The sequence below is a fragment of the Electrona antarctica genome (assembly GCF_951216825.1).
Source record: "Electrona antarctica genome assembly, chromosome: 19".
In the NCBI taxonomy this organism is placed as follows: Eukaryota; Metazoa; Chordata; class Actinopteri; order Myctophiformes; family Myctophidae; genus Electrona; species Electrona antarctica.
Window position 1 is genome coordinate 27,306,531 of NC_136800.1, and position 27,625 is coordinate 27,334,155.

The window sequence follows — 27,625 nt, forward strand, 5'->3', positions numbered from 1 at the left end:
TATTTATTAAATATTATAGGTTAACACTGAAATATGTGGGCCCAGACTACAAGTCCCCTATCCATCTGATTAACATATTTTCTTACTGACAGCTTGTTTTGCTTTTCGCTCTGTAAAGCACTTTGAGCTGCATTTTACTGTCCGCCACCACACCAGTTGATTGCAACAGAAATTGAATTAATTATGCTGCCTGCATGGTTATTGTAGAAATGTTGTGTCAGCGACGAGCGTATACAGTAAATCTCTTTAAGTTAAATTAAGGTTCCATTTGGTACAGCTGTAACCAAATGACCCCTTGTGTGTCCATTTGTTTGTCATGATCAGGGCTCTAAAGAAAGCCTCCATTGAAGAGATACAGCAGCTGAACACCCACGCAGAGATGCATCAAAGCAGCCGTCCACATTATTTCCATGTGCAGGCTGATGCATGGCAGAAACTCATCGCAACCTCAAGGTCAAACCAGACTGAAAATCGGAACGAAATCAAAATAATAATTTCGTGAAGATCTTTTGGGTGCATTTCGTTCCATTTGTTCTCAGATTGAAACCGAGACTGCGCCAAGTTCGGACCTTAATCTTTGAACAGATTAACGTAAAAGTAATACATTTTATGCAAAGCTTTTATAACGGGCCGGAAAGAACTGATTGAAATTGACAACTTGAACCCCAGCATCCTCCTTCTGGGGGGAACATTTGCCAAAGATAGCAAAACCACATGCACACAAAGCATTACATTGTGGCATGTTGTGATGATGAAGATCGGTGTAGATCGGGAAAAAAAAAAAAAAAAAAAAGAGGTGCACCATGAAGTGCAGTGCAACTCACATCTGTCACTAAAACTATATAGGCAGTGCTTAAAGCTGAACTCAAAAATCACACTTGTGTAAAGTGAAGCGAGGGCAGTATTTATATCAGCCAGATGACGTCTTGCATTGTCATTTACTGCCCTAAACAAAGATTAAAGTCCATAGACTTGGCTGCCACATGACGTAATTTTGGAAAGCCATGCATTGCAAAGAGCTATAGAACCCTGCAGAAAATGGTCTGGCCATAGAACTACAGACATATGTCTGTCTGACATCACAGGACTCTATATTTGGGCACGGCCGACTCACACGGCATGATGACAAGAACACAAACGCCGGCGGATATCTAAGCAGCGTGTTTTCAACGGGTTGTTCACATCCCCTCAACGTGTGCCACACGAAGCATTCAGCGGCCATTATCAGGCGAGACTTCACTTCCGCAACACATATCAGGCATGTCGATGTAAACTCAAGCTGCCATTGAGGGCACAGCAGAAGATTTCCCCCTGCTGCGATATTACAGTGCGTACAGAAAGGTAATCCTGTGAGGCGGCCTGTTCCGACAGGAGGACGGACGGACAGACAGACAGACAGACAGTTTGACGGTCACACGAAGCATTCAGAATCAGAGTCGAAATCAACTTCATTGTCACGTTGCACGTTTAGTCGTTTACAGTTGTTGTAAGGTGAAATTTGTTTTTGCGCAAGCTTCGACGGGCGAGCATGTACTGGATCGTGCGCTTGGCCGGTGTCGTCGCGGCCTTGGCCGTCTTCCTGACGGTCAGCGTCCTCGTGCTGGGCTACTCGTGGCTGGAGGCCGCCATCTTCCTGCTGGGTGTCCGGCTGCTGCCCAACGGGATGGCGCGCGCCTTCGCCCTGGTGGGTGTGAGTTTCCTGACCCTGAAGCTCCTGGGCGTGCTGGGCTACGCGTGGCCGGAGGCCATCATCTTCCTGACGGGCATCCTGGTGGCCAACTTGCCCGAGGAGATTCTGGCGAGGAAGACCACAGGCATGGCGGTCTTCCTGGGAGTGAGCTTCCTGGTCCTGTCCAGCATGCTAGGACAGGCGAATGCCGCCGCCTTCATCGTGGGCATCATCGTGGCCAGCACCACGGTGAACACCTTAGTAGGAGGACTTTAAAATAAGCATATTTTCTTTTTGGCTAAGCCAAGCCAGCGGTTCTCAACCTGTGGGTCGGCGTGAGGATATTGCAAGTGAGCCCACAAATACTTCATGATAATATAACGTAAGACGCCTGAGGCGACCTCGCCCTGAAGGGCGAGGTCGCGTGCACACATCCACTTGGGGGACAGCAGACTATGGGCGAGCGCTGGCGCTTTTGCATTTGGGGTCAGATCAACATATGGAATGAATTCTGTACTGCACATATGGAGCGTGTTGAGTGTACAGGGTTTGATGAGGTCAGATCAACATATGGAATGTCAGAACAGGTCAGCTCCATATATGGAGATCTAAGGGTGACAGCTGGGGCAGTGTCTTGAGTGTACAGGGTTTGATGAGGGCCCAGGTAGGGCCGGGCCTTAATTCCGGGCCTGTTGAGAATGTAAATATTGATGACATCAGGGACCTCCATTTATGGGCTTAATCGCAACAGCAGGTCGCATTTACTATATGACATCATCAAGGATCTTCATCACTGATGTCACGTGGTGTCACATGACCTGGTCACATAGGCTTTACCATGTATGGGGATTTAAGACCTGGTCACATAGGCTTTACCATGTATGGGGATTTAAGACCTGGTCACCATAGGCTTTACCATGTATGGGGATTTAAGACCTGGGCACCATAGGCTTTCCATGTATGGGGATTTAAGACCTGGGCACCATAGGCTTTCCATGTATGGGGATTTAAGACCTGGGCACCATAGGCTTTCCATGTATGGGGATTTTGACGGAGGGTAAATGCACGATTCCATAGTTAACTGCGACCTTTGGTCGCAATAAAAAACAGGTAAGGTATTTTTTGAGTGGTGTAAAGTGTAAACCACTCCTACAACTGGCTTTTATTAGTTTACGTGTCTGTTCGTACCAAAAAATGAGCATGGTTGCTATGGTCACCCAGTTCACATGGGTGTGATTTCATTACGTCAGACATTACGTCAGACCACAGTTGATCAGTCTATATAAGACCTTACACCACTCAGTTCACACGGGTGTGATTTTTCTTTAAAATGTTGAAAATACCCTTGTAGCGGCCCTCGGCAGTTGAAATGATGACAAAGTGGTGGTCTCAACGGGTGTATTTATTTCTGTTCCAACACCGTGAAAACTATAAAAAGAAAGAAGCACTGTTATGATCATATCAACTATTTCATAGTTTTCACTCAACAATAAAAGCTTCACTCAACAGTAGCTGTGCATTAAGTTCATCACTTCAATATTACAACCAACAATAAAATGGTTAATTCATAGCCAATTATAATACAGTGATACAATAAATCAGTCCACTTCAATACATGACCAATAAAATACCAAAGGAAAAATGCACAGTAATCAAATATCATACACCAAAATATACCATAAACAAATACAATCAATTAAGTCCCAAACAAATCATGAATGAGACTCCAAACCAAAACAAACATCCATGTACCTCACTCCGCTTTAGTCTGCTTATCAAGGGCGCTAAAGGGCTAAGAACCAGTTGAACCTCAGGGCACATCATCAAACAGTCACAGGTACACCAAATGGTCACAACATAGTGTGGCAGGCGCTGTCAAACAATATAAACAACTTCAGTCAATAAGTTCTCTTAAGCTGTGTCTTACAGGCAACATTTACTTAATTGAGTAGGCCTACAGTATGAATGTGCACTTTGCATATAAGCAATCAAACGTTTAATTTCATACCTTGCTGTGTAGTGTAACAAAGGCACGCTCACGTCTCTTCCCCTCTGCCACTCTCTGACTCGGTGTGAGATTGGTGTGTGTGTGTGTGTGTGTGTGTGTGTGTGAGAGGCTAGCAGGCCTCCGCTAAGTATGGTGTGGTAACAGGAAGTTTCAAAGTAAAGGTGAACCGAAATACAGGAAGTTTCAAAAACAAGATAGGCAATGTAAATAACAAATTTAAGATAGGATTAACAGTGTCACGGACAGTTACAACCCTGGTCCCATTGATCCAAGCCAGCCTGAAGACAATCGATTGATCCTAAAAAAATGAACATGCTCTGCAAATGCACATGGCCCACCCATCTGACCACGTAACACGACAGCCGTGTTAAGTGGTCAAATTTAATCTGCATTACTGTAATGATTTGTATGTTCCCTTTATCTTCTGCACATGACCATTTAGGATAGCATCTCTGTTAGGACTATATTGGGCATAGCAGTGGCGGCCATTTTGTGCCATCGTTCCAGACGCCATTCATTTTTTGCAGAGATTTATAAAAAATCACACCCGTGTGAACTGAGTGGTGCAAGGTCTTATATAGCCTGATCAGCTGTGGTCTGACGTAATGTCAGTGACCATGGTAACCATGCTCACCTGTGCACGGACACGTACACAGGTACACGGACACGTACACACGTCCACAAACATACAGACAAAGCTGGTTGTTGGAGTGGTTTGCACCACTCAAAAATATTGTTATCAATTAATTTAAGTCTAAATCAAGCCATTCAGGATCCTGGTGAATCATGAACATAAAACATTTGATTATCTGGAAAAAATAAAATAAACAAACACACCCGTGTTAAGTGAGAGGCGCTAATATATTAAAGTCTAACTCATGTTGATGAGGTGATGTAATGGTGATGTAAAACAAACGGTGTCAACACAAACATTAAACGCCATTGACAATAAAGAGACAATATGACATAATGAGGCACATTATGACGTGCCTTCATTGTCAATGGCGTTTACAAAACAAACATTGAACTAAAGACAAACATTAAACCTGTATATTGGAGGGGCAAGCGCCCCTCAAAATATATATAAAAAAATCACACCCGTGTGAACTGAGTGGTGTAAGGTTTTATATAGCATGATCAGCTGTGGTCTGACGTAATGTCTGACGTAATGAAATCACACCCGGATGTGATTTCACAACTGGCTTTTTTTGTGCAGAAAAAAAAAATGAGCATGGTTGCTATGTTCAAAATAATTTCTGACGTAATTAAATCACACCCGGGTGAACTGGATGACCGTAGCAACCATGCTCATTTTTTTCTGCACACAAAAGCCAGTTGTAGGAGTGGTTTACACCACTCAAAAATAAACCGCAAAACAAAGGGTATTTATCATGTAATTAAATGTTTTAATGTTTTTTACAGAATCAAATGTTTTGTGGTCATGATTTGGGTTCAATGGGTACTCTGAATGCTGTTATTCTGAATCATCCTATTACACCTCACCCCTGACTGGATATTAATAATTTCCCCCTTTTAGATATTCCTTAGGCTTAGATATTAGACAATCCCTGTTTTAAGGTCATATTCTAAGGTCATGTTCTGAACCAGGCATGTGATGACGACACATGACGTCTCTGTGCGGCAGAAGTGTGTGGAATAAATACTGCCATCCGTATAGCTCCAGAGGGACACGTTTATTAATTCGTGAGATCAGCACCACAGAAGACGCGAGACCAGTAATAGACAGACAACCGAGACCTGAACACCTTCCACTTCTGTCTTTTGATTAGTGGACCCCTAAAAAGCTTCCAGTGTTCTGTCTTCTGAATAGTAGACTACAGTTAAGTTAACTCTTAGGAATCAGTTATCATGGCCGACACTAAGGCTAGGTTTGACACGGCAGCCGACGACGTGAAGCAGCTGAAGACTCAGCCGGCGGACGAGGAGCGACTGAGGATCTATGCTGTGTTCAAACAGGCCACAGTGGGAGACGTAAACACGGAGCGCCCCGGCATGCTGGACTTCACTGGCAAGGCCAAGTGGGACGCCTGGCAGACACAGAAAGGAAAGAGCCAAGAGGACGCCATGAAGGAGTACATCGCCTTGGTGGAAGAGATGAAGGGCAAATATGGAGCGTAAACCACTTTGAACCATTATCTAGATCCAGACCGGATCAGAAGCAAAGCAACTCGATCCCAACCCAGCTAGTCTACCATTATACATAAACACTCAGTACCAGAAAGGCTCATGCAATATAGTAACTAGTTACTTTACGACACTGTCTACAACGCGTTGTGATTTTGTAGATCGGCTATTTATGGTGAAGAGGTGCAGGTTCTGATAGCAATACATTCATACAATGCACCCCGATCGAAATCGATTAAAATATAATAAAATACTAAATATTGAAAATATGACAAAAACAATAAATCACACATTGTAAAACATTAAATGTAAAAGAAATGTAACAACAAAGAATTATCAGCAACATGAAAGTTACTGCACACAGGCGGAGCACATAGCTGTTCAATGAGTCCAAATGTAAGGATATAATTTTGGGGGATTTTTTATTTAATAGCTTTTTTATTTGGTGTACAGTAAGCTGACAGGAACTGGGGGGAGCGAGAGATGGGGAATGATACGCAGCCAGCGACGGCTCCAGAAAATTGTGACTGAGGGTACTATGGGGATGCTGACTTTATTTATAGGGGGGGCTAATGCACTGGTTTACATAGAATTATACAACAGATTGTTTCGATTAAGCAATCTGATTGGTTGAAACAGCAGCCTTCTAGCCGTGGTTAGCACCACTCCACACCTAATCAAAACAAAGGATCCAGCTGCTCTATTCTCCCAGAGTGCAACAAACTCGGTGGCTAGGCTAGCTAGTTTCTTGGGACATTTGTAGTCGTAGTCATTAAAAAATATATATTTTTTTATTTTATTTTCTTCTTAGTTTTAAGGGTAACTGTTGTATAATTGCAATATTACTTCTGCGTTGTTTTCGGAACTCGCCCTGTGGGCTCGTTCCTGCAGCATCGCAGGCGTGCATTAATGGCGTTAAACCATCCCCTCTTGTGTAATATTGCTTAAGTCAGTCTGGAGGGGGCATAGGGGGGGTAAACTGCCTCCCCTGCATGAAGCCGTCCCTGCACGCTGAAAAGGTCATCGGGATCGGACCCGCAACAGGCTGGGCAGAATAGGACTGCAAAACCCATGATTTGGAATTTAATACAAAAGGTGAAGATAAAGACCTTACAGACAAAGACGCAAACAATGATCCAACAAGAACTGACTGGGGACCAAGACTAATATACACATGATTACACATGGGACACAGCTGAGGAGGACAAGAACATAGAACCAAAACAACTAGAACATATCATATCATAGAAATACAACATCTATGCAAAGTCTGTGACTGTGACAATGGGCGTCAGATTGGGTTGGAAATATTAATATTCCACTCACTGTGAAGTGTAGACAAGTTATTGAAGATGCTTAATATAACAACAGCATTACAGCTAACAGATTCTAGAAGTTCAATAACAGTTAGCCTACCCAGAACCAACCACTATGGTTGACAATAATAAATTGTCAAGTGGAAATTGAGCTAATCAGGACCAGATGGTTCTAAAAACCATTTCATTTCAAGGACCCCCATAACTCAGAGTTACGGACCTTTAAGGGTCCAACATGGAACCCCCTGAGGATCCCCGGACCCTACTTTGAAAACCACTGCTTTAGGCAGAAACCTCAACTACAATATCTCTATATGCACAGCTTTGTGTGTGTGTGTGTGTGTGTGTGTGTGTGTGTGTGTGTGTGTGTGTCTGTCCGTATAGAACGGAATGTGCTCAGCTGATTGGCTGAGCACGGAATGTGATGTACGATGATCACACAAGTGTGATTATATTCTTTTGGTTAATGACGAAGTTGAAAGGACCTAGCCCGACCACATCACCATTCTGACCACATGGCCTCCGGTGTGACGGTGCCACACCCTATAGCCTGGCGAATTACAGCACTTCACAAGAGGGGAGAGGATAGATGGGAGAGAGGGGAGACAGAGTGGGAGGTGGGCTGCAGTGAAGAGGGGAGAGGATAGATGGGAGAGAGGGGAGACAGAGTGGGAGGTGGGCTGCAGTGACTTGGTCGGTAGAGTCACTAGAGAGCGATCCCATGCACTGTGTCCTTGAGCAAGACACAGAGGACCCTACAGTATCTTGCGCCACCTTATTAGCCATTTTTTGAGGGGCCTTCTATTCCCAGCTTTCTGGGTTTGAGAACACAAACACTGGCTTGTGATTGGCTGATCACGCCACGGCGAAACAATCTTTTTACTATTTTGAAAAACATTTACAAATAGTTCAACTAGCCGATCTACATCGAGACGTTGTGAGTTTGTAGATCGGTTATTTGAACTATTTAAAAATTGTAAAAAATGTAAAATTAGTTTAGAGATAAGGTGTAAGATATAGCCCTGAAACCCTAACTGCTACCGGTGAGCAGGTTGATGCGGTTTCTTCTGCTGTCTGTGTCTGTGTGCGTGTGTGTGCGATGTGTGTGTGCGCGCGTGTGTGTGTGTGTGTGTGTGCGAGTGTGTGTGTGTGTGTGTGTGTGTGTGTGTGTGTGTGGCACTATATAGATTTACCACAAAGAGCGAGAGAGAGAGAGAGAGAGAGAGAGAGAGAGATTGATTGATTGACATGACATTTAATTTATGTTAGACACTGCAGGACAGTGCTGAGTCAGTCAGGTGACTCGGTGGTGTCTGTCTACGTCTGCGTTTCTCTATACGTTTAGTCCATTAATGTCCATCTGAAGATGACAATATGTGTCGATAATGGGATGACATGTTGGTATTAAAGGCACACTGTGGGACAAGGAGGTCACCTTATACTGTAGAACCCTGGGTGTTCGTTTCACTCTGAGGTTGTACAAATGGACCCTTTCAAATCCATTTAAGTACACTGACTTCAATTAAAGTCCTTCCACGTTCCCCTTTGTGTGGTTAAAAGAAGAAGCCGGGGAAGAAATAATAATCTCTGTTCAATAATGTAGGCCCACATGTGAAGCATTTCTCTCCCCCTATAGAAGCTTTATAGTGCTCCTCTGTCTTTGCCCTCATTTAGTATGCTGGGATGAATATGCTAATGTGGCATGTGGCCCCCCTGTGATCCTATTCAGGTAATAATCATTAATAATAATCATCTCTGTACGTGTTTGAACTCTGAGCTTTAATTTTTTTTTCAAATGGACCCTCTTGGATGAGCTTTTGTTCGCACGCACACACGCACGCACGCGCACACGCACACGCACACACACACACACACACACACCGTATTTCACTGCCGGGGGTAATAATAGTTAATAGATTTAATAAAGAATTCAAAAGACCTTTATTATTTATACAAAAAAAGAACAATCAAAAAACACATGATTAATATCTGCTTATACATGCCAAATAGATGAGCTTAAAACACAAACTTCAAGCACATATTTAATTGTTCTGGGCCTAAAGCATATTATGCAGTTCAGAATAGCACATTTCACCCCCCAAAAAACAACATATTTTACTTGCAAGCTACAATCTCATGTCTGCATTTATATGCACAACACAATGTATGTACATTACATATTCCTGTATTAGTGTCAATACAGAATGTATTATGCGCATTCATATCCCATACCAAACAGCGTCCAATAACCACGGTTCAGTTGTTGTATTGGATAACAGTGCTTCTCTCAGGGCCGAGACCTATAGTCACATTACTGTGAAGATTGCCTGTGTAATACACTTTATCTCCGCAAAAGGTCTGAGCGGCTGTGAACCATCAGCTATACCAACGGGGGAAAAAAACTGAAAAAATAAATATCTATGAATTTTTAAGCAGCAAAGGGCACATACAGTACGGTACAGAATATTGCATTATATAGGAGTACTAGTCTCAAAACGCATTAATCTTATGTCCAACACAACCTCAGGGTTCCCCAATAGGCGGCCCGCGGGCCCCCTTGCGGCCCGCGGAAGAATTACATTTTTTTTCTTTTTTTGGGGGGGGTCCCAGATATAAATGGCATTAAATGGGGGTCAGTAGCCTATGCATGTCAAACTGGGCATCCTTTTCAAATGGGGACCTCGACCTCACGCGTGCGGACTCGGCCCCCAGCCTGGTACCCTAGTCAAAATATGGCCCTCGAGGAAATATAATTGGGGAACCCTGACCTAGATGCTCATGAATCCTATATGCTATATTTAGAGAGAAAAAAAAGAGCATATCGTTGCTGTCGCATGGAAACCTTGTATGTCCAAAATTGTACATTTTCAGGAACAAATAATAACCTGTGTTCCAATGGATCCAATTGTTACTTTTCATTAGTTAAATATTCATAAAACCAACACAAATCCAAACTATTTTGCTACTGCCACTGTACTTACGGTAGTAGCTATATAGGTACTAAGTACAAAGCAGGGCATTAAATTACAGGAAAAACATGAATAAATAAATCAAATAGAATTATGGAGATCCAAGGTTTCTGTCCAACCGTGACGATATAATAGATAATCTCACGGTCGTGTCTATAATATTTATTTCACACACATACGCATACTATCACGGCACACACACAGTAAATCCTTAGTATTAATTCATTTGTACATTTAAGAGTGTTCAAATGTAACCAAATGGACCCTTATGGGTCAATTTAATTACATTTGCACACTCTCAGATTAAGATTTCTACTGTGCATTCAGGCTGAAATAAGCCTCGCATATACCCACTCAAACAACTTTGATACAATTATTAAAAACCTCTGCCTAAAAAGCTGCTACCAAAAGGGAAAGCACATGCAAATCCTTTTGTTCTGCCACTAAGCATGTGCCATTAACCACGCTTCATTAAACATGATCATTAACTACGCTAATTATACCAAGGCTATAGCACCACTCATTAGAAGAATCCCCTTAACACCATCTTCTCTCTCTAGACTACAGAACCCAGTCTGCCTGTGAGCACATTTGAATGACTACTATTTCATTCTACCTTTGAATTATTTTCTCTTTTTCTATCAGACTTCTCAGATACCAGCTGAGGTCTGTGGTGCTGACCAAAATGACATTTTTGTTTGTTTAAAAGTCAAATTAGACTTTGGTAGAAGTTTGAGTAGTGTTGTTATCTTATGTAACTTTATTAGAAATGGATAGCATACTGTATTACAGTAAATATAATTTAATACAAATGCCAACTTCATGTTGATTTGACAATTTGAAAGATATGTGTCTTCAAATAGAAAAATCAACATGAATTTAACTTATATATTGTCAGAATCCGCTTGCGTTTGTTTATATGCTAAAAGTGTGACTTTAATACTGTGCTACAGTGTGTAAATCAATGCGGACATTTTTGAATATCCATTTCTAATCAGCTGAGATTTGAAGATATCCCACCAATATTTCAAAGTAACTACACAACCCAAAACTCTGCCAAAGTGAAATTTTGCTGTAATGTTCCATTATGTACAACATTATACATTCACATAAGATCGATATCATACAGTACATGCGGATCCCATTATAAATTGCCATCGCTTTAGTTGATTTCATTACAGTACATTCAGTATCGTTTCCTTTCCTGTTTATTCTCTTTTCACACCATTTGTCTCTTCTTGTATCTCATGCTGAACAGACCTTTTTCACAGAACCCTTAGATGGTGTTTACCATACTATGTCATGTCAAAATGGCTGTATTGCCTCTGGCCACCTTGTGCAAACAAATCCGAGCAGCTTACTTACAATTCTTATTCACTAATAAGTAAACCCTTTACAATCACGTTTCAGTAGTTAGGAGGACTTGGGGTCCGAAAGGCAAGCCTGTTGATCGTGCAAAGTCTTCATTGTCGTTCTTTGTAAAGTCTTAGACTTTCCTTAGTTTCGCATGGATTGTTAAATTTTTTCTGTAAGTTTGTTTTTCATGTTGTGTGTTTGTTTGAGTACCAGTTCTAAGCACTGAAAATCATCTAATGTCAGTCCATGTAACTCACACATCCGTCTGTAACATACAGTATACCTAATTTATGTGTCATATGCTGAAAATGTGCAGAATTACAAACTCACAAGCCGTCACATCCGTGACGCACTCAGACAGGTGATGTAAAGGCTCAGTGTTGTTATGTTCCATTTGAACACATTTTGTCTGTAAAAGAAAAAATGGCCATCGTTGATGTTGACCAATCACAGACACCCCCCACCCTCTCTCTCTCTCTCTCTCTCTCTCTCTCTCTCTCTCTCTCTCTTCATCCCGGGCATTACAAGCTCTCTCATCCAAACACTCCCCCCAACTCTTCAGATCTCTCACTGGGTCGTGTCCTCCGACTTTTCCGCCTTCCCTCCCCAATACCTCCTTTACTCCTTTCCTTCCTCCTCTGCTATCCGGGTGGCTCCTGCCTCCTCCACGGGCCCCTCCCTCTCCGCCACCTCGGTGTAGGCCACGGCGGGGCTCTTCCTCCCCTTGGCCCCGCCCTCCTTGGCCGCCGCCTCCTCCTCGGCGCCCTCCAGGCCCTCGGCGCCCTCCTGGCCCTCGGCGACGGTGCGCTCCTTCTTCAGCTTGATGTGGAAGGTCTCCTTGGTGGGAGCGTGCTTCGCTATGTTCTCCTTCATCCTGGTGCTCGCCGCGTGCATCTTCTCCCTCCGCTCTGGCGGCACCACCTTACAATTTACAATTGAAACATTTTAGCGGACGTTCTTACACGTGTGACATCAGCATAAGCAGAGTCAGGCATGTCAGCATGAACTCTAGGCAATAAACAACACGGTAAATAGTCACATAAGAATGAACCTAGCATCTATCTAAACCAGTGGTTTGTCAAGGACCCTCAAATTGATATGTATCTGTAAAGATTTTGTTCTCCTAGAGCGCAGCAGACTTGGTGGCTAGGCTAGCTAGTTTATTGGGACATTTGTGGTCGTAGTGGCTTCATCTGTCATTAAAACATTTAGATTTTTTTGGCGACTATCTTAGTTTTAAGGGTAACACTAACTGTTGTATAATCGCAATATTACATCGAGGGTGTGCGTTATTGGCATTAATGACACTTCTGCACTGCTTACGGAACTCGCTTCGTCTCGTTCTTGCAGCAACGCAGGCATGCCATTAATGACAGTAACGCACACTCTCTCGTGTAATATTGCTTAAATATAACATAGACATGTGTGCACCTTCTCTCCCAAGTTGTGCATCTTGTTCCCGATGTTGCCCCGGGTCTTGGCCATGTTCTCTTTGGAGAAGGCGGACCTCAGGCCCTCGGTTGACTTCATCATGGACTTCTTCATGCGGGCACCGCGCGTGGCGTCCGGCTCCTCCACGGACAGGTACTCCTCGTCCGAGGAGAGGTCGGGAGGGGCGGCGTAGGTGTCGGCCTCCACCTCCACGCCATCCAGGCCCACGCCTTTAGGCACCTTGTTGACGGTCACGGAGGGGATCTGTGCGTCGCCCTGCGAGACAAAGGACACGTGAGTTTAAGTTCTACACTCTATATGAATACTGAACAGCAGATCATTGCCTTTCCTTTTCAGTTTCATCCTTACATGATCTCATATACTATATATAATGTTCCAGTTCCAATTTTGTCTGCTATTGTTTTTTTCTCATATTTCACAACCTCCTGCATATTTACCAACGTTTGAGGTGTATTGAGATACTACTGTAGTGAAAATATTTTTTCATCATCCTCATCAAGATTAAAACAAAGCAAAACAAAACAAAAAAATGCCTGAAATATTTAACTTTAATGTGTCAAGAATATATGTACGTTTCCACAATATTCAACATCTCTTTGCTGAAAATTGCAGATCTATAAGTCACGACACGTTGACCAAATGTCTTTGTGTTGTGAGCTTATAGATTGTCTATTTCCACTGATTGTTCACCACAAATTAGGGATGCTACAGTATATAACATTCTTCTTAAGTGGATAATAAGTGGAAATGGTGTATGGACTATTTCTGCTATGAACATGCCAACATGGGATCTGGCTCTGGCTATTCGGGGGTCCTTGGCGTGCGGGGAAAGGTTCAGGAACCCCCATGTGCTAGACATGTGATATTCCATCCAGCTTCCTGCTTGTGAATACATGTGAGACCGTGGACCTGGCATCAGTTGGAGCTATTTATACAGTTCACTAAGAACATCCTAATGCATAAGATAGAACAGGATCCTCTTACTTTATATTCAGTATGTGCAGAGGCACATGGCCTGCAGGTACAAATACCCTCATTTCACGGAAAGGATTCATAACTAATTAAGGGATGTGCAAATGTGCAATATTGAAATTCTGTCTGATATCTGATGACAGATTTGTACTTGCATGGTCAAATCGACCAATAACGGAACCGGTATTGCAGTAGAAGTTTCCAGTAGGGGTTAGTTACCTTACACCTGTTATACAGTGACAGTTCATGCAGATGCAGACAAAAAAAAGCTTTTTGAAAGTTTCCCCAGAAAACACTGATTGTATCAGCAGCCTTCATCATCAACAAAGGCTTTTTCAGCTTCCCATTCAAACATAAATGCTATGTAATAAAATATTGGTTTAATAGAGATATTCTTTTTTTTACCGTGAACATTTTAAACCAAAATCTTTGCTTCTGGAGGTCCCTGGAACAAATACATATAATTGTGGGGGTCCTTGCCATGAAAACGTTTGAGCAGCACTGATATAGCAACTTAATGCGGGTTAATAACACAGAATAACACAGAAGCATAAAAGAAAAAGTCAACTTCAAAATCTGATCTTTTTGGCAAACTACACCATCATACTACAGCGTTTAACTTAGGCTTCACATGTTCTTTTGTTTCAACAAAAAATACTTATCTCTGCACCTCGCCAAAAATCCTTTCCCCTCACTCAACGGGCACACGCCCACAGTCACCTGCCACGTCCCGCAGGTGACTTTGGTTTCCAAAGCCAATTCATTCTAATTAAACCCCGGCCACTGGCGAGGAGCGCGCTCATTAATCAAAAGCAGGAGTCATCAGAAAGGCTGGCTGAATGACACCATAATTACACCAGCAGGGAACAGGGTGCCGCTCAAGGTTCTTATTCAGAGCCTTTGAGCGGGGAAATGGCCCAGAGCGTGACACGAGGACAAAAAGATCAGTCTGAAACGTCTCACTGTGCGAGCGAGGAAACGCAGGCGGAGGAGGAGGAGGTCAGCGAACTTTGTGGAGGAGCGAGATGTGTCCCTAAGACATTTTAAAGTGAGCTTCAGTTCAGTTGAGGGTAATGCACAGTGAGGGGGTTATTATTGAGACATGAACCCAGACAGGGTGATGCAGGGTCGTGAATCAGCCAGAGGAAGTTTTCTTTCTCAATAATGACCTCCTCTCTGTTGATTATCAGGCTGCCACCCAATATATAGGAGAAACGTTATCATTGTACGTTTCTGCATTGTTGGGATTTGTGTGCTTTGCAGAAACATTCGTGACATCTCTGGCGACCAGGCTCACTTATTACATGGCTATACTTAAAGATGAAATGAATCATTTTATACAAAGTGTAATGACAAATTGACAATTATTTTTTCTGATTTAACCATGTAAGCCCTACATATATACTTAGTTGACCGGGGGTCCCCACTACACCAAATCTGTGGACCGAAATCAGGTTTATAGCTTGTAGATCTATTATTGCCAGATGTGCGCCCCCAGAATCTGTATATACGCTGCTAGGATTTAAGTGGCTAATGTCAGACCTAAAAGCGTCACAGAACACCATGAGGCTGGTTACTTCCACTCTAATGACCATACATTTGAAGTACGGGGTGGTGGTGGGGGGGGGGCCAGATGCCACATGGTGGCATCTGGCCGGAGACCCCTGTGCTGCCCGTGTGTCCCCTAGCTCCCCTGCTGTTCTGTCACATTGGAGCAAAAACTAAGCTTTGTCCTCCAATGTCCTTTTTGGTCACCAGAAGCCACTTCTCCTTCCTCTGCTTGCAAAACAAGTGATTTATCTATTTCCTATTAAGACCCAGTGTATAATGGAGTCATGGACTGTGGTGGTCTGTTATGTTATGAACCACTTTAAACCTCTATTCTTAGAGAAACCGACTTGAGTTACAACTGTATTTGGATTGCCATCTCTTTGCCAGAAATAGCCAATCTAGAAGCTCAAACTGACCTTGTCGATCGGCAATTTTTTGGCTAAGGTTTTGCCCAGAATACGGATACTGGGGTTCGAGCGGTTAAGCTGTAATTAATCTAAGCTAACAACTAAGATGTTTTCAGGTACGGTACACTCCTGCTTGCTATGTGGCCCTTGCGACGCGTTGGCACTCTTTAGTAACGCATGTCTAACCTCACATACATACTGTAACTGCTGCTTTTTTATGCTATACGTGTATGTATTAGATTTTCTGTCTTTGACATGTTTCCCTTTCTATTTTTTCCTCTTTGGTTTCTGCCCCCCTTTTCTCTTTCTTTCCTGCAAACTACAGGGTACTGCCAGGGTTTTATCGTGACACTTACTTTGAAGATCCAAATATCCGTAATTCCGTGTTCCTGTGACAAACTGATGTGTGTGGTGTCTTCACTGGTTGTTGTTCTCTCGGTCGATGGTGGATAAAGCCGACCGCGAGTATCACAGCGCCTGCTACAGGCCGTTGAAAACGCTTGTCTGGCTGGCCCAGAAACTGCCACCGCAATGTCGTTTTTGAGATACAGCGGTTTTACTGCAGGGCTTAGAATGGAAGTGGATGCGCGCGCATCTTCAAAATGGACGGTTGTGTGTTGTGTTGTTGTCCCAGAATATCGTTAGCGGTAGCAAGATCAGCTACCCATCGAAACAGATCAAAAAGCGATTAAACAATTCAAACCCGAGAAAGCTGTGTTTGGCGTAGAGGTTAGAAAGATTAGGTTCTCGTGTTCCATGTGTTCGGCGGCAGGTGGGCTAAGAACCTAGGCCTGGGCCGTGGCTCAGCGGTCCAGGTACCTTGGCCGGTAGCCCGAGTCTGGCAGTGTGCCGCGGGTTCGACTCCCGATCCCGACAGCCTTTACTGCATGTCACTCCCCCATCTCTCTCCCCCATTTCCTGTCAGCCTACTGTCTGTCCCTCTATAAAAAATATGAGGAGGCCACAAAAAATTATCTGTACATTGAAAGGATCAATCCCTGACATAATTTTTTTTGTCAAATGGGTGTTTGGGACTTCATACATATACATTTGGGGGTGACACATTTAAAGGTTGTAGTTCGGTTACCGGTATAGTTCAGGTTTATCGTGTGGTATTGCAGGTTTTGCAGGGTTGCATGGCTACCACTGCCTGCAGCATGAGATGAGTCTATATTAGGCCATGAATGTTGGAGCGAGGCGCAGCCCCTCAGAATAACCAGTGGACCATGTGGAAATTATGAAACCCTACACTAAACGCTGTCTCTGCTCTCGGCTCGCTCTCTCGCTGTCAGCCTCCGAGGGGGAAGAAGTACTGTACGCCTGTATTCACAATTTGACAATTACAAAAGTATTGGCATCAAAATAGTAGCAAAAGTAAAAAATACTCATTATGCAGAATGTCCCATTTAATGGGGCACTCTGCATTAAAATACCCTATGGGGTGGTTCGGTCGACCAGACTGCAGACCGTGGACATCACAAACACTGTTCAGGGGACTGGCATGATGACAATAGTCAATGTAATGGCCAGTGTGGCCCCCATAGGTCCTGTATATGAGACCCTATAGGGGCCACAGGCACACCATTGCTCCAGCAGTGTACTGTGTCAGAGCAGTGTTTAACACTATAAATGGCCACAACATGGTGAGCATTGCTCTAGATTTGAAGGCTTCAGTGAAGCACTTTGAATTGTTAAAGTGTGTTACAAATACACTTGCCTCTGTTTGCGTGCTGTATTTGAGATGCTAGATATACACATTTAGCCCATGCAAGAATGTTGTGACTGGCACAGGCCGCTGGCCCAGCGCTCCATGCACCTAGGCGGCAATGCAGCCTGATGACAGCATGTAGCGGGTTCCCCAATCCCAAACCCGACGACCTTTGCTGCGTGTCACTCCCCATTTCCTGTCGGCCTACTGTCCTGTCAATAAAGGCAAAAAAAGCCCAAAAATAAATCTGAAATAAAAAAATGAATGTTGTGACTCCATTCATCAAAATGGTGAATGGTAAATGGTGCATTTATATAGCACCTTTATCCAAGGCTTTTTACATAGATTGTGTATTACATTCACCCATTCACACCACACACATTCATACACTGAATGTCGGCGGAAACCATGCAAGGCACCAACCTGCACATCAGGAGCAATTAGGGGTTCAGTGTCTTGCTCAAGGATACTTCGACACTAACTCTGGGGGAGTCCGGGTTCGAACTGGCAACCTTGCGGTTACCATCCGGCAACTCTACCCCTGAGCCACCGCCGCCCCACCGCTGCCTGTCCAAAGATGCTTAATTTAGGAAGACAGGCCATCCCACGTTTCGCTACTAGGTGAAAATTGTACTCAAAAGGATCTCCTAAGTGGGTATTAAGTAAGTATTAACAAGCTGCTTGTGACTAAATAGTAACTAACTATATTGGATCTATATAGTAACTATATATTTGGAACACAGGTGATTTGTTGTTCCATTTCCTGAACAGTAACAGTTTGTAACTTCTCTCCCCAACAGTGACAAAACTAAAATGTGATGACTTGACCTTATCCTCTCTAAACTGCATTGGGAGGCGGTTTTAGAACCAGGTCAGGATGATTGACAGCACCCCCCACAGCCCTGTCTTTCTATTATCCCCAACTACATGCACGCACGCACGCACACACGCACGCAAGCACGCACACACGCACACACAGGAACCTGATTTCCTGACAGCAGTTTATCGTGTCCCCAATGGCTTCAGAGAAAAGGATGCTATTAACCTCTGTCTGTCTGTCTGTCTGTCTGTCTGTCTGTCTGTCTGTCTGTCTGTCTGTGTCTCTCTCTCTCTCTCTCTCTCTCTCTCTCTCTCATGGAGACAGAGACAGCTGGCTCCACACAGCAGTGCAGTGTGTTTACTGCTCCTCCAAGGCTGGAAGTAGTTTAAACACACAGCATGCTTCCAATTACACTGAGTGAATGAATAGTGCTGTTGATGTGGAGAGATACACTGCACTGTGGTGTACACTATAATGAATAGTGCTGTTGATGTGGAGAGATACTGTACACTAGGATGTCTGCCTACCATATGCCTTAGCACAGTACTTTGTGGAGCTCACAAATTACATTTAGCTTCATTTTGTATAAGTTCTATGCACACTATGGCTGCTATGCATAGGCACAGCAGCCATATTGGAAAGAAGTTAGGTGTCTCCCTTACTTCCTTCACAGGTGTCATCACTTAAGCTCCTTTCCATTTACTGTAGCACAGGGGTTCTCAAATGTTTTAAATGCAAGGCCCCTCATACCTCTGAGAACTCTGAACCACATAACTCTGAGAGTGTACAAATGGAACCACATGGACCTGTTCCATTTGTACCCTCTCAGAGTTACACACCCATACGAGGACATTTGGAACCCCCTCAAGGAACCATGAGGGTCCCTGGACCACACTTTCAGACCCACTGTGGTGTTTCCAGGCCTGGGCCATGGCTCAGTGGTCCAGGCACCTTGGCTGGTAATCCAGTCTGGCAGTGTGCCGCGGGTTCGACTCCCGATCCCGACAGCCTTTACTGCATGTCTTCCCCCCATCTCTCCCCCCATTTCCTGTCAGCCTACTGTCTGTCCCTCCATAAAAAAATATAAAATAAAGGCGAAAGCCACCAAAAAAAACATTAAAAAAAAAAGAACAGTGTTTCCAGTGAGCCAACGTGCACAATACCAGCACACTGAGTCTCTGACTCTGTTTGACTAGATATTTGGTGTAGAGAAAAAAAACCTCAAACCCTCTATGGTTGACTGGAGTACCTCAGGGCTCTATACTAGTGTGTTTTCTGTTTGTTATTGTGGGGAAAACTTCAGCTGAAAATTCTGCTAAAGATTTCCCACAATATGAATGCTGGGGTTTAAGTGGCTTAGTGCATTTACTAAGTACTTTACTTGGGAAACAAACAAAAAACAAACAACTTCAATAGGCCTATACTCACTTGAATATTTCCACATTTGAATTCTCTATAATCTCAGAGGCACATTGCAATTATTTTGCAACCTCACATCGTAGTTACTTTGGAGATTTCGATTATTAATATAAATGATACATCAACTAATGAATAAGGATAGTGTTATAGACTATAAGCTCCCTAGCAGCACAAAGTCATTAAAAATAAGCTCCACCTTTTACCAGCTGCAACATTAAGGTGATGAACACATTAATGATAACGATGTCATTAATATATAATATCCTGTTAGCCATCCATCAGCTGAGTCAGTATGTAATACACTGTGTATACTGCATCGCTGTATCGCTGTATCGCTGTTGGGCAGGAACCTTGCATCTCCATATTTCATCCTTTTCTCCCCCTTCTATTCTTTTCATAAAGATGAATGCCCTCTATCAGCGGTTCTCAAACTCAAAATTATCAAATTTGAAATGCCGCCTTGACAGGCTCATGGAATTGTAGGAGTTTTTGGCCAAAGCTTGACATCTTTTTTTTATATAATTATATATATAGTATAGTTCGTTCATTACTTTTGACACAGCCTCATTTAATTTAATTATTTCATTTAAGAGGTATTAAAAAGGTGTTAAAAGTCCTTGGTTTGTTTACTATTGATCGAGAAAACAATGTTGCACTTGCAATTAAGCTAATGATCTGGGGGATTTATGCCAATAATGACATGCCCAAATTAGAGATGCCAGATTGAAAGCAGTTACGAATAAGTTTTATAAATATTGAAGCAATATGAAAAGTATTAACAAGAACTTGTGACTAAATAAAAACGACATTGGATCCATTCCCTGGAAAGTAACGTTTTTTGACAAGATTTCCACCCGACGGTTACCATGCTTTGACAACACATGCGCGCGCGTGCGTGTGTGTGTGTGTGCGCGCACGCATGTACAGTATGTATGTATGTGTGTGTGTGTGTGTGTGTGTGTGTGTGTGTGTGTGTGTGTGTGTGTGTGTGTGTGTGTGTGTGTGTGTGTGTGTGTGTGTGTACAGTAATGCCATGTTACTGTAAGCACATCCTCGCAACAGTTTCTCTGTACATGTATTGCATTCGGACATTAAAGCAACTATAATGTTCATGGTTTTGACTCTGGGATGGCCTTTATAGGCTCGTAAATGCCTGAGTATATTTATATTCCATAAGTTACGATAATGTAATGCAGTCGATGATGTCCGCTCACACGTTCCACCGAAACAAAATCCCGGTCATTTTGCTTTTACATGCTGTACATGCAAGATGCAAAATGCATTTGACGGTAAATCTTAAATGGTAAACGACGTCTATATCCCTGTCTCTCCATAGCTTTGTCTTGGAGTTATGAAGGGAAGCTGGAAAAATGCAAATACTCAAGTAAAGTAAATGTTACTTGCTGAGTTATAGATGTATCTAAATGTATAGCCGAGCCTGAACGTCAAGATCAAATTCAACTCACATTTTTGAGTGGTGTAAACCACTCACTGGCTTTGTTAGTCTGTCTGTGCTCAAAAAATGAGCATGGTTGCTACGGTCACCCAGTTCACCTGGGTGTGATTTCATTACGTCAGACATTACGTCAGACCACAGCTGATCAGGCTATATAAGACCTTACACCACTCAGTTCACACGGGTGTGATTTTTTATAAATAAAGTGTTATTAATGTTCTCAATCTATTCAATCGTGAGTATCTGACTGAATTATAATAATGATTATTATATCGGTACTTGGTTGAAATTCATTTCGACCGCTGCATGCAGCTGAGCCTGTGTGATGTCGTTGTTCAATTTGGATCAAAGGCTGCTCGCTGTGTTGATGAGAAGATCCTGTAAACTGCCATTATGCGGTGGAGATAAGAGCCCATAAACAGCATGCAGAACCCTTCATGCCTACACAGTCTAATATAAACCACCTCACTGCTGCTCCCGGCTTAATAAAATTAGTTAAATCGAGGAGGCATATGAGGTCTCTCTGTTCTCACTATGTAGGCGAGGCCCACACGCAGTGGAAAAGTATATATTAGAGACATGCACCAATCAACGGTAACAGTGCTTGTCTTTGAAACCACCCACACATCTAGTTAGCCTGGGAATTCATTACTGACAGTTTCTCCTGTTTCTGTTCCGAGTAAAAACCTTGAAGCAGCCAAAGTAGCCAATGTGCAATCTTGTAGATTGCTTACAAAGAGATTTGATGTATAAAGTAAAAAGGAGTAGGCCAAATACAGGGCCCTGGGGGACCTCAGTATAGGGTTAATGGTAGATAGAGAGGTGAAAGACTTACGACATACGTACAGTATTTTCTTTTTTAAGATCACTCCTTAGACAGAGACAATTTTCTTTCTTTCTTTTTTAAATCAGTATGCTCACACATTAAGGTCATAAGACCATCGTCAGTGTCATGATGGCACTGAGACCGAGACAGATTCTATAAATGCCTTCTAAAGCAGTTGTTCTCAGCTTGTTCTTGTCAACGACCCCCAAAATGATGATGTATTTGGAGGCCGACGCCTCATCTGAAAATGTTTTGTGCCAGGAAAATAGCAGGTGAGCTTGTAGATCTGCTATTTTTGAATAAAATAAAATCAAAAATGGTTTTGTGGTGTGCGAGTCTTTCACCTCTCAAGCTACTTTTCATTTTTAGCTACAGTAGGACAGTCTAACCCTGGACGTTACCTGGTAGATGACCACGCGGAAGCGGTTTCGCGTCAGCAGCTCGTCCTGCGTGCTCTCCACCTTCTTGACGCGTGCGTTCTGCTTCTCCACGCGTGCGCGCACCTCCTTCACGTTGGCGCTCACCTTGCGCGTCTTCTGCAGCAGCTTGTCCACCGTGCTGCCTGTGGCCGCGTGGTCCTTGGCCAGCTTCAGCACGTCGCCCTGGAGACGCAAGGGTTAATACATTAAGACATGATAGGCCCAAGTCCAGTTTTCTGGAAAAAATCACACCCATGTGAAGTAAGTGGTGCAACTCCGTGTGGGAGACCCATAGGAACGCACCCAGGGTGCCGGCCCGATTCCGGCGAGCCGCCCGCGTCCGAAACGGTTGAGAAATGACAGAGTTACCGTGTGGGGGTCCCTCTTCTGTACCCTCTACTGTACTGTCACTGTACTGTACTGGCACACCCAAAATCACCATATATACAGTTAATATGTGCGTGTGTGTGTTAGGTTGCGCACAGGTGGTGAAAAACACTTCTATTCCATTGTGCTAACTTTCCAGTAGCTGTATTCGCTTGGAATCCCCAACAATGACATCATTGGTAGGCACTTAGCTTTAGTTACTTTTGTAAACATACAATGCAGTTTAAAATTGGGCGAAGTGTTCCTTTAACAAAAAATAAACATAAAAATGGAGGCTTTACAGAAAATGTTAAACTATACGTATCTTCATATAATTGGTCCTCACAAATGCTCATTATAAGATGGCACCATTTCAGTCTACTCACTCTGTGTTTCAGAGGAGGACTCTGGACAGTCCAGAAACACTCTGTGTCTCAGAGGAGGACTCTGGACAGTCCAGAAACACTCTGTGTCTCAGAGGAGGACTCTGGACAGTCCAGAAACACTCTGTGTCTCAGAGGAGGACTCTGGACAGTCCAGAAACACTCTGTGTCTCAGAGGAGGACTCTGGACAGTCCAGAAACACTCTGTGTCTCAGAGGAGGACTCTGGACAGTCCAGAAACATGATTTGTTAAAGGGTGAGAAAATAGCCCATCCACATCACATCACAACGGAAATAGTACCAATATAATACCAATTATATGAAGATACAGTTGAAAATGGGTTAAGTATCCCTTTAACCATTCATTCATTCATTCATTCATTCATTGTTCATTAGTTTCTAGCTTTGGTTGTTTGGTTAGTTACTGTAGTTAGCTTGCCTGGATGTTTTTGATGTTGTTCTCCAGGTCTTGCTGGCGCTCCTCCATGCGCTGCTGACTGCTCTGCACGCTGTCGATGATTCCCGCCACGCGCTCCAGCAGCGACATGATGGTGAGCGCGCTGATGGGGTTCCCCGCTCCGTCCTCCAAAGCCGAGATCTCCAGCTTCTCCTGGAGGCCGGCCGCCATGCGCAGCTTCTCCATCGCACTGGTTGGAAAGGTAAGTTCTATAGGAGCTGTAGTTCGGAGATGGCCTGCTGGCTAGGGCTAGAATAGATAGAGAGATAGAACCCAGTACTTGAGTCAAATTATCTATAATCCTGATCAAATATTACTACAAGAGAACGTTGCTCTGTTGGTAAGTAATGAAGTAATTGCTTTTAAAAAGTAAATGTTCTTTTTCAGTGGGTTCCAGATTCCAAAAGATTTTCAAGAAATTATCAAAAAGATAGAAGCTGATCTACAGTACGAGCTTCAAAGCAACATGTCATAAATGTTGACTCGGCACCATTCAATGCTGTGGAGACAGAATGGTAAATCAACCCGTTGGCATGCAGCGTCGCGGGTGTCCCCTCATGTCAAATGTCTGTAGCGTGAGGCAGCTTGACAAGTGAATCCACTGGATATGATGCTAGTATGTCACAGGGACTTACCCACAATCCCACCCTTGATATTGAGAGCCAAGCAGGAAGGCATTGGGTCCCAGTTTTAAAGTATTTGGTTGGTACGTACTACCCAAACGGGGATCGAACCCAACCTCCCAGTCTCAGAGTGGACACTCTAACCACAAGGCCACTGACATGCGATGACTTGCCCTCCCCGGGAGGGCGTGTGTGTGTTCTTTGGCTGTGTACAGTATATGGAATACATGAAAGATGCAATATCACAGCCACTATAAGGCTAATGTAGGATAATCTCTACGTAAATGTACTGCCACTGCATGGCTATTGTGCACAGTAATGTCTATTATTATTGTTGTCGTTAGTCAATGCCGACTATGGAATTCGGCACGACCCCACATTAAATCAATCCACAGATAAGAGCAAAAGAGAGAGAGAGAGAGAGAGAGAGAGAGAGAGAGAGAGAGAGAGAGAGAGAGAGAGAGAGAGAGAGAGAGAGAGAGAGCAATGAGGCAGATTTCATCCAGTCAGGAGAGAGAACCCATTTCATAATTTTAACATGTTCCAATTTTGTCTGCTAATTTCTTTGTGTCAGCACTTCTAATTTGACTATGAGTTCTCTCTCCTGATTGGTAAAATTGGTATCCTATTAAACCTGAACATTTATTTTCTGGTTATTAAAGAGCTGGAGAGACGGCGAGATGTGTGACAGACAGATGTGTTACAGAACATATATTTATATACCAATGATTACAATCAGAATATATAGAGCTACTACAGTAGCTTACCTTTAATACTTTCATAGTTGAGCTCACAATGTGACACACCGTGAGCTTGTAGAGATACAATTATACAATTCTTCCAACAGATTAATTACTACGGATGAATGGAAAAAATATAGTTATCCCAGATAATTCTGCAATTGTGTAATAAATGCTACAGGCCTACCGGCTGGCTTTCTCTTCCTCTCGGACGTTCCTTCCGCTTGCCTTGAGGCCCAAAACCAGAAGTTCCTGGAGATGTGGTTGCCTGGATGTGTGGTCCCAACCTGAGGATAGAACTCTCTCTGTTCTTGCACTTCAGTGGACCGTTTCAGAACCTCGGCGAAAAACCCAAATTAACTCTTAGACCCCAAGCCAAAGTTTCCTGGAAGTTTTGTGTTGCCTGGAGGAAGCGAGGATTTTGGGGAGGTTGTTGGTTTTCAGAGACCGGGGAAAGAGAGCGAGAGAGTCCCTAAACCGCGATGACCCAACTCAGGTCTGGGACAGGAGAGCAGAGGGGAGGGGAGGCTCCACGTTACTCCTTTTTAGATCACTGCTGGGGGTCCTGAGGGGTCCGGTTCCCAGCCCCCCCTCCCCCCCATGCACAGAAAAATCTGGAGTGTTAATCTCACTCCTACAGGGCAAAATATGAACCTGTTTGGGTCAGTTTAATATGCTCTCCGGGTTAAATGAAGGTTCAGGATTCAGGGCGGCGGGGTAGGTCGGTGGTTGGTTAGGGGGTCTGACAGGGGGTGATTCAAAGGGGTGCGGCTGTGATGCCTCCATGCCTAAAAATACCCCCTTCAGTCTTTGTAAGATGATCCTGGGACATTCTGGGAAGATGCAAAAAGCAGCGATGGGGCGACGGAAACCCCCTGGACTGCTTTTAAATATAGAACTGTTTAACAAAGACACTGCTGTCAGTGTGATAGATAGATAGATAGATAGATAGATAGATAGATAGATAGATAGATAGATAGATAGATAGATAGATAGATAGATAGATAGATAGATAGATAGATAGATACTCTTTCCTTGCATAATCCCCCCCACACACACATAATATAGCAAAAGTGGAACAATAAAATCGAAACAAAATGTACACACACACGCACGCACACACGCGTACGTACGTGCACACACGCACGCGCACGCACACGCACACACACACACACACACACACACACACACACACACACACACACACACACACACACACACATTGAGCCAGGTGTACGTGCCCTGTACATCAACAGCCTTGCTAAAGAGCGGTGACACATGGAGAGTTTAGGCTGGGACATCATCACAGTTGTCTTGTTGTGAGGGCACTCTACTGGAATGTGTGTGTGTGTGTGTGTGTGTGTGTGTGTGTGTGTGTGTGTGTTAGTTAAACGCGGCACTGCCCTGTTCACTTTCCCCCGGGAAAGCAGAAAGTCCAAGCATCGTCCAGGAGTGAGATCACGCTGTTCGTTTAACTCTGAGAGTGTACAACGGGGTCAATTTGGTTCTGTTAGGGTCCATTTGGTTCCATTTGTACACTCTCAGAGTTACAGACCCGTAAGTGCCATAGTAACTGTCCATTTGAATTACAAATGTACCTGCAGTGGAACCTTTTTTTTTCACATGCTATGCATCCCATGTCACTGCATTATATACTTACATATGGTAGGCCTACACCTATAGTTTTTGAGGGGCGCTAGCCCCTCCTATACACTGGTTTTCTGAGGTTCTCTTCATAACCGTCTGTTCCCTTGAGCAAGGCATCTTTCTGCTTACATTCCTCCTGGAGAGGTTTTGGTAGGATCTCTTTGTTTTGTTCCTTTTCCATCCTCTTTTCTCTTCCATATCTTTGACATCCACACAGGGACACTGTGGAAGTGATCACATTTGCTGTCAGTTTCGATTTGATTGATGACATACTTTATGAACAGTTTTCACAATGATCTCCATTGTGGTCATTCATTTATTATTGCATTGTCACTCATGGCTGCCAGTTCCCACTTGATGTCGTGTGGGAGTTCCCGCTGCTCCAGACGGTACTGAATCACTGATAGCTTAGATAGCGTCTTTAGAGTAGGGCTAAAGTCTAAGATGTACAGGTCATCAGCTGGTTTGGATCCTTCATGGTATCCTCCAAAGAGGATGGTGCGATCTCCCACCACACAACAGCACATCCAGAATGTCTGAGATGGGCCTTTCCCCTTTGGCTCAACCTTCTTCCAAGAGAAGGTCTCTGGGCTGAATATCCACATATCATTGAACATCACGTCATGGGCGCCGCAGCCACCAAATATGTACAGCTCTCCATTGTAGGCAAAGGCTGAATGACAGCAGCGTCCTTCTGGGAGAAGCTGTGTGGAGGGCGTGCTCAGCCAGAGGTTGGTCTTCGTGTCAAACACTCTGATGGTGTTGTGCAAGACATCATGGCCATACATGCCCCCAGATACAAACATCTTTGTCCCGATGATGGTTGCAGAATGAAATGATAAAGCAGGTGGCTGTATGCCTCCGGTGTTAATTAAAGTCCAGACCATTGCGGTGGTGTCCAAATTGTACATGTCAT

General features: G+C 43.6%; 2 protein-coding genes across 2 annotated transcripts; one reads left to right on the forward strand and one right to left on the reverse strand.

Moving 5' to 3' along the window:
- Positions 1 to 5,546: 5,546 nt before the first annotated feature.
- LOC306943083 (acyl-CoA-binding protein-like) lies at positions 5,547 to 5,816 on the forward strand (the record flags this gene model as incomplete). Its single annotated transcript, XM_079529286.1, has 1 exon — positions 5,547 to 5,816. The coding sequence occupies one exon, from the start codon at positions 5,547 to 5,549 to the stop codon at positions 5,814 to 5,816; it is 270 nt and encodes an 89-aa protein (XP_079385412.1).
- Positions 5,817 to 9,062: 3,246 nt separating this feature from the next.
- cavin4a (caveolae associated protein 4a) lies at positions 9,063 to 25,663 on the reverse strand. The gene is made up of 6 exons (XM_079488725.1): positions 25,250 to 25,663; positions 23,682 to 23,948; positions 22,476 to 22,676; positions 12,895 to 13,170; positions 9,907 to 12,384; positions 9,063 to 9,660 (listed from the first exon to the last, which is right to left on the reverse strand). Exons 2-5 carry the CDS (start codon positions 23,883 to 23,885, stop codon positions 12,082 to 12,084), a joined length of 984 nt encoding a protein of 327 aa, XP_079344851.1. The 5' UTR covers positions 23,886 to 23,948; positions 25,250 to 25,663; the 3' UTR covers positions 9,063 to 9,660; positions 9,907 to 12,081.
- Positions 25,664 to 27,625: the final 1,962 nt, after the last annotated feature.

Excerpts from the sequence above, each read along its gene's own strand:
- cavin4a (XM_079488725.1), bottom strand. The coding sequence starts at position 23,885 with ATGGAGAAGCTGCGCATGGCGGCCGGCCTCCAGGAGAAGCTGGAGATC. Across the intron at positions 22,677-23,681 it reads ACAACATCAAAAACATCCAG|GGCGACGTGCTGAAGCTGGC; the intron begins GCAAGCTAACTA and ends TTGCGTCTCCAG. Across the intron at positions 12,385-12,894 it reads TGCACAACTTGGGAGAGAAG|GTGGTGCCGCCAGAGCGGAG; the intron begins GTGCACACATGT and ends GTAAATTGTAAG.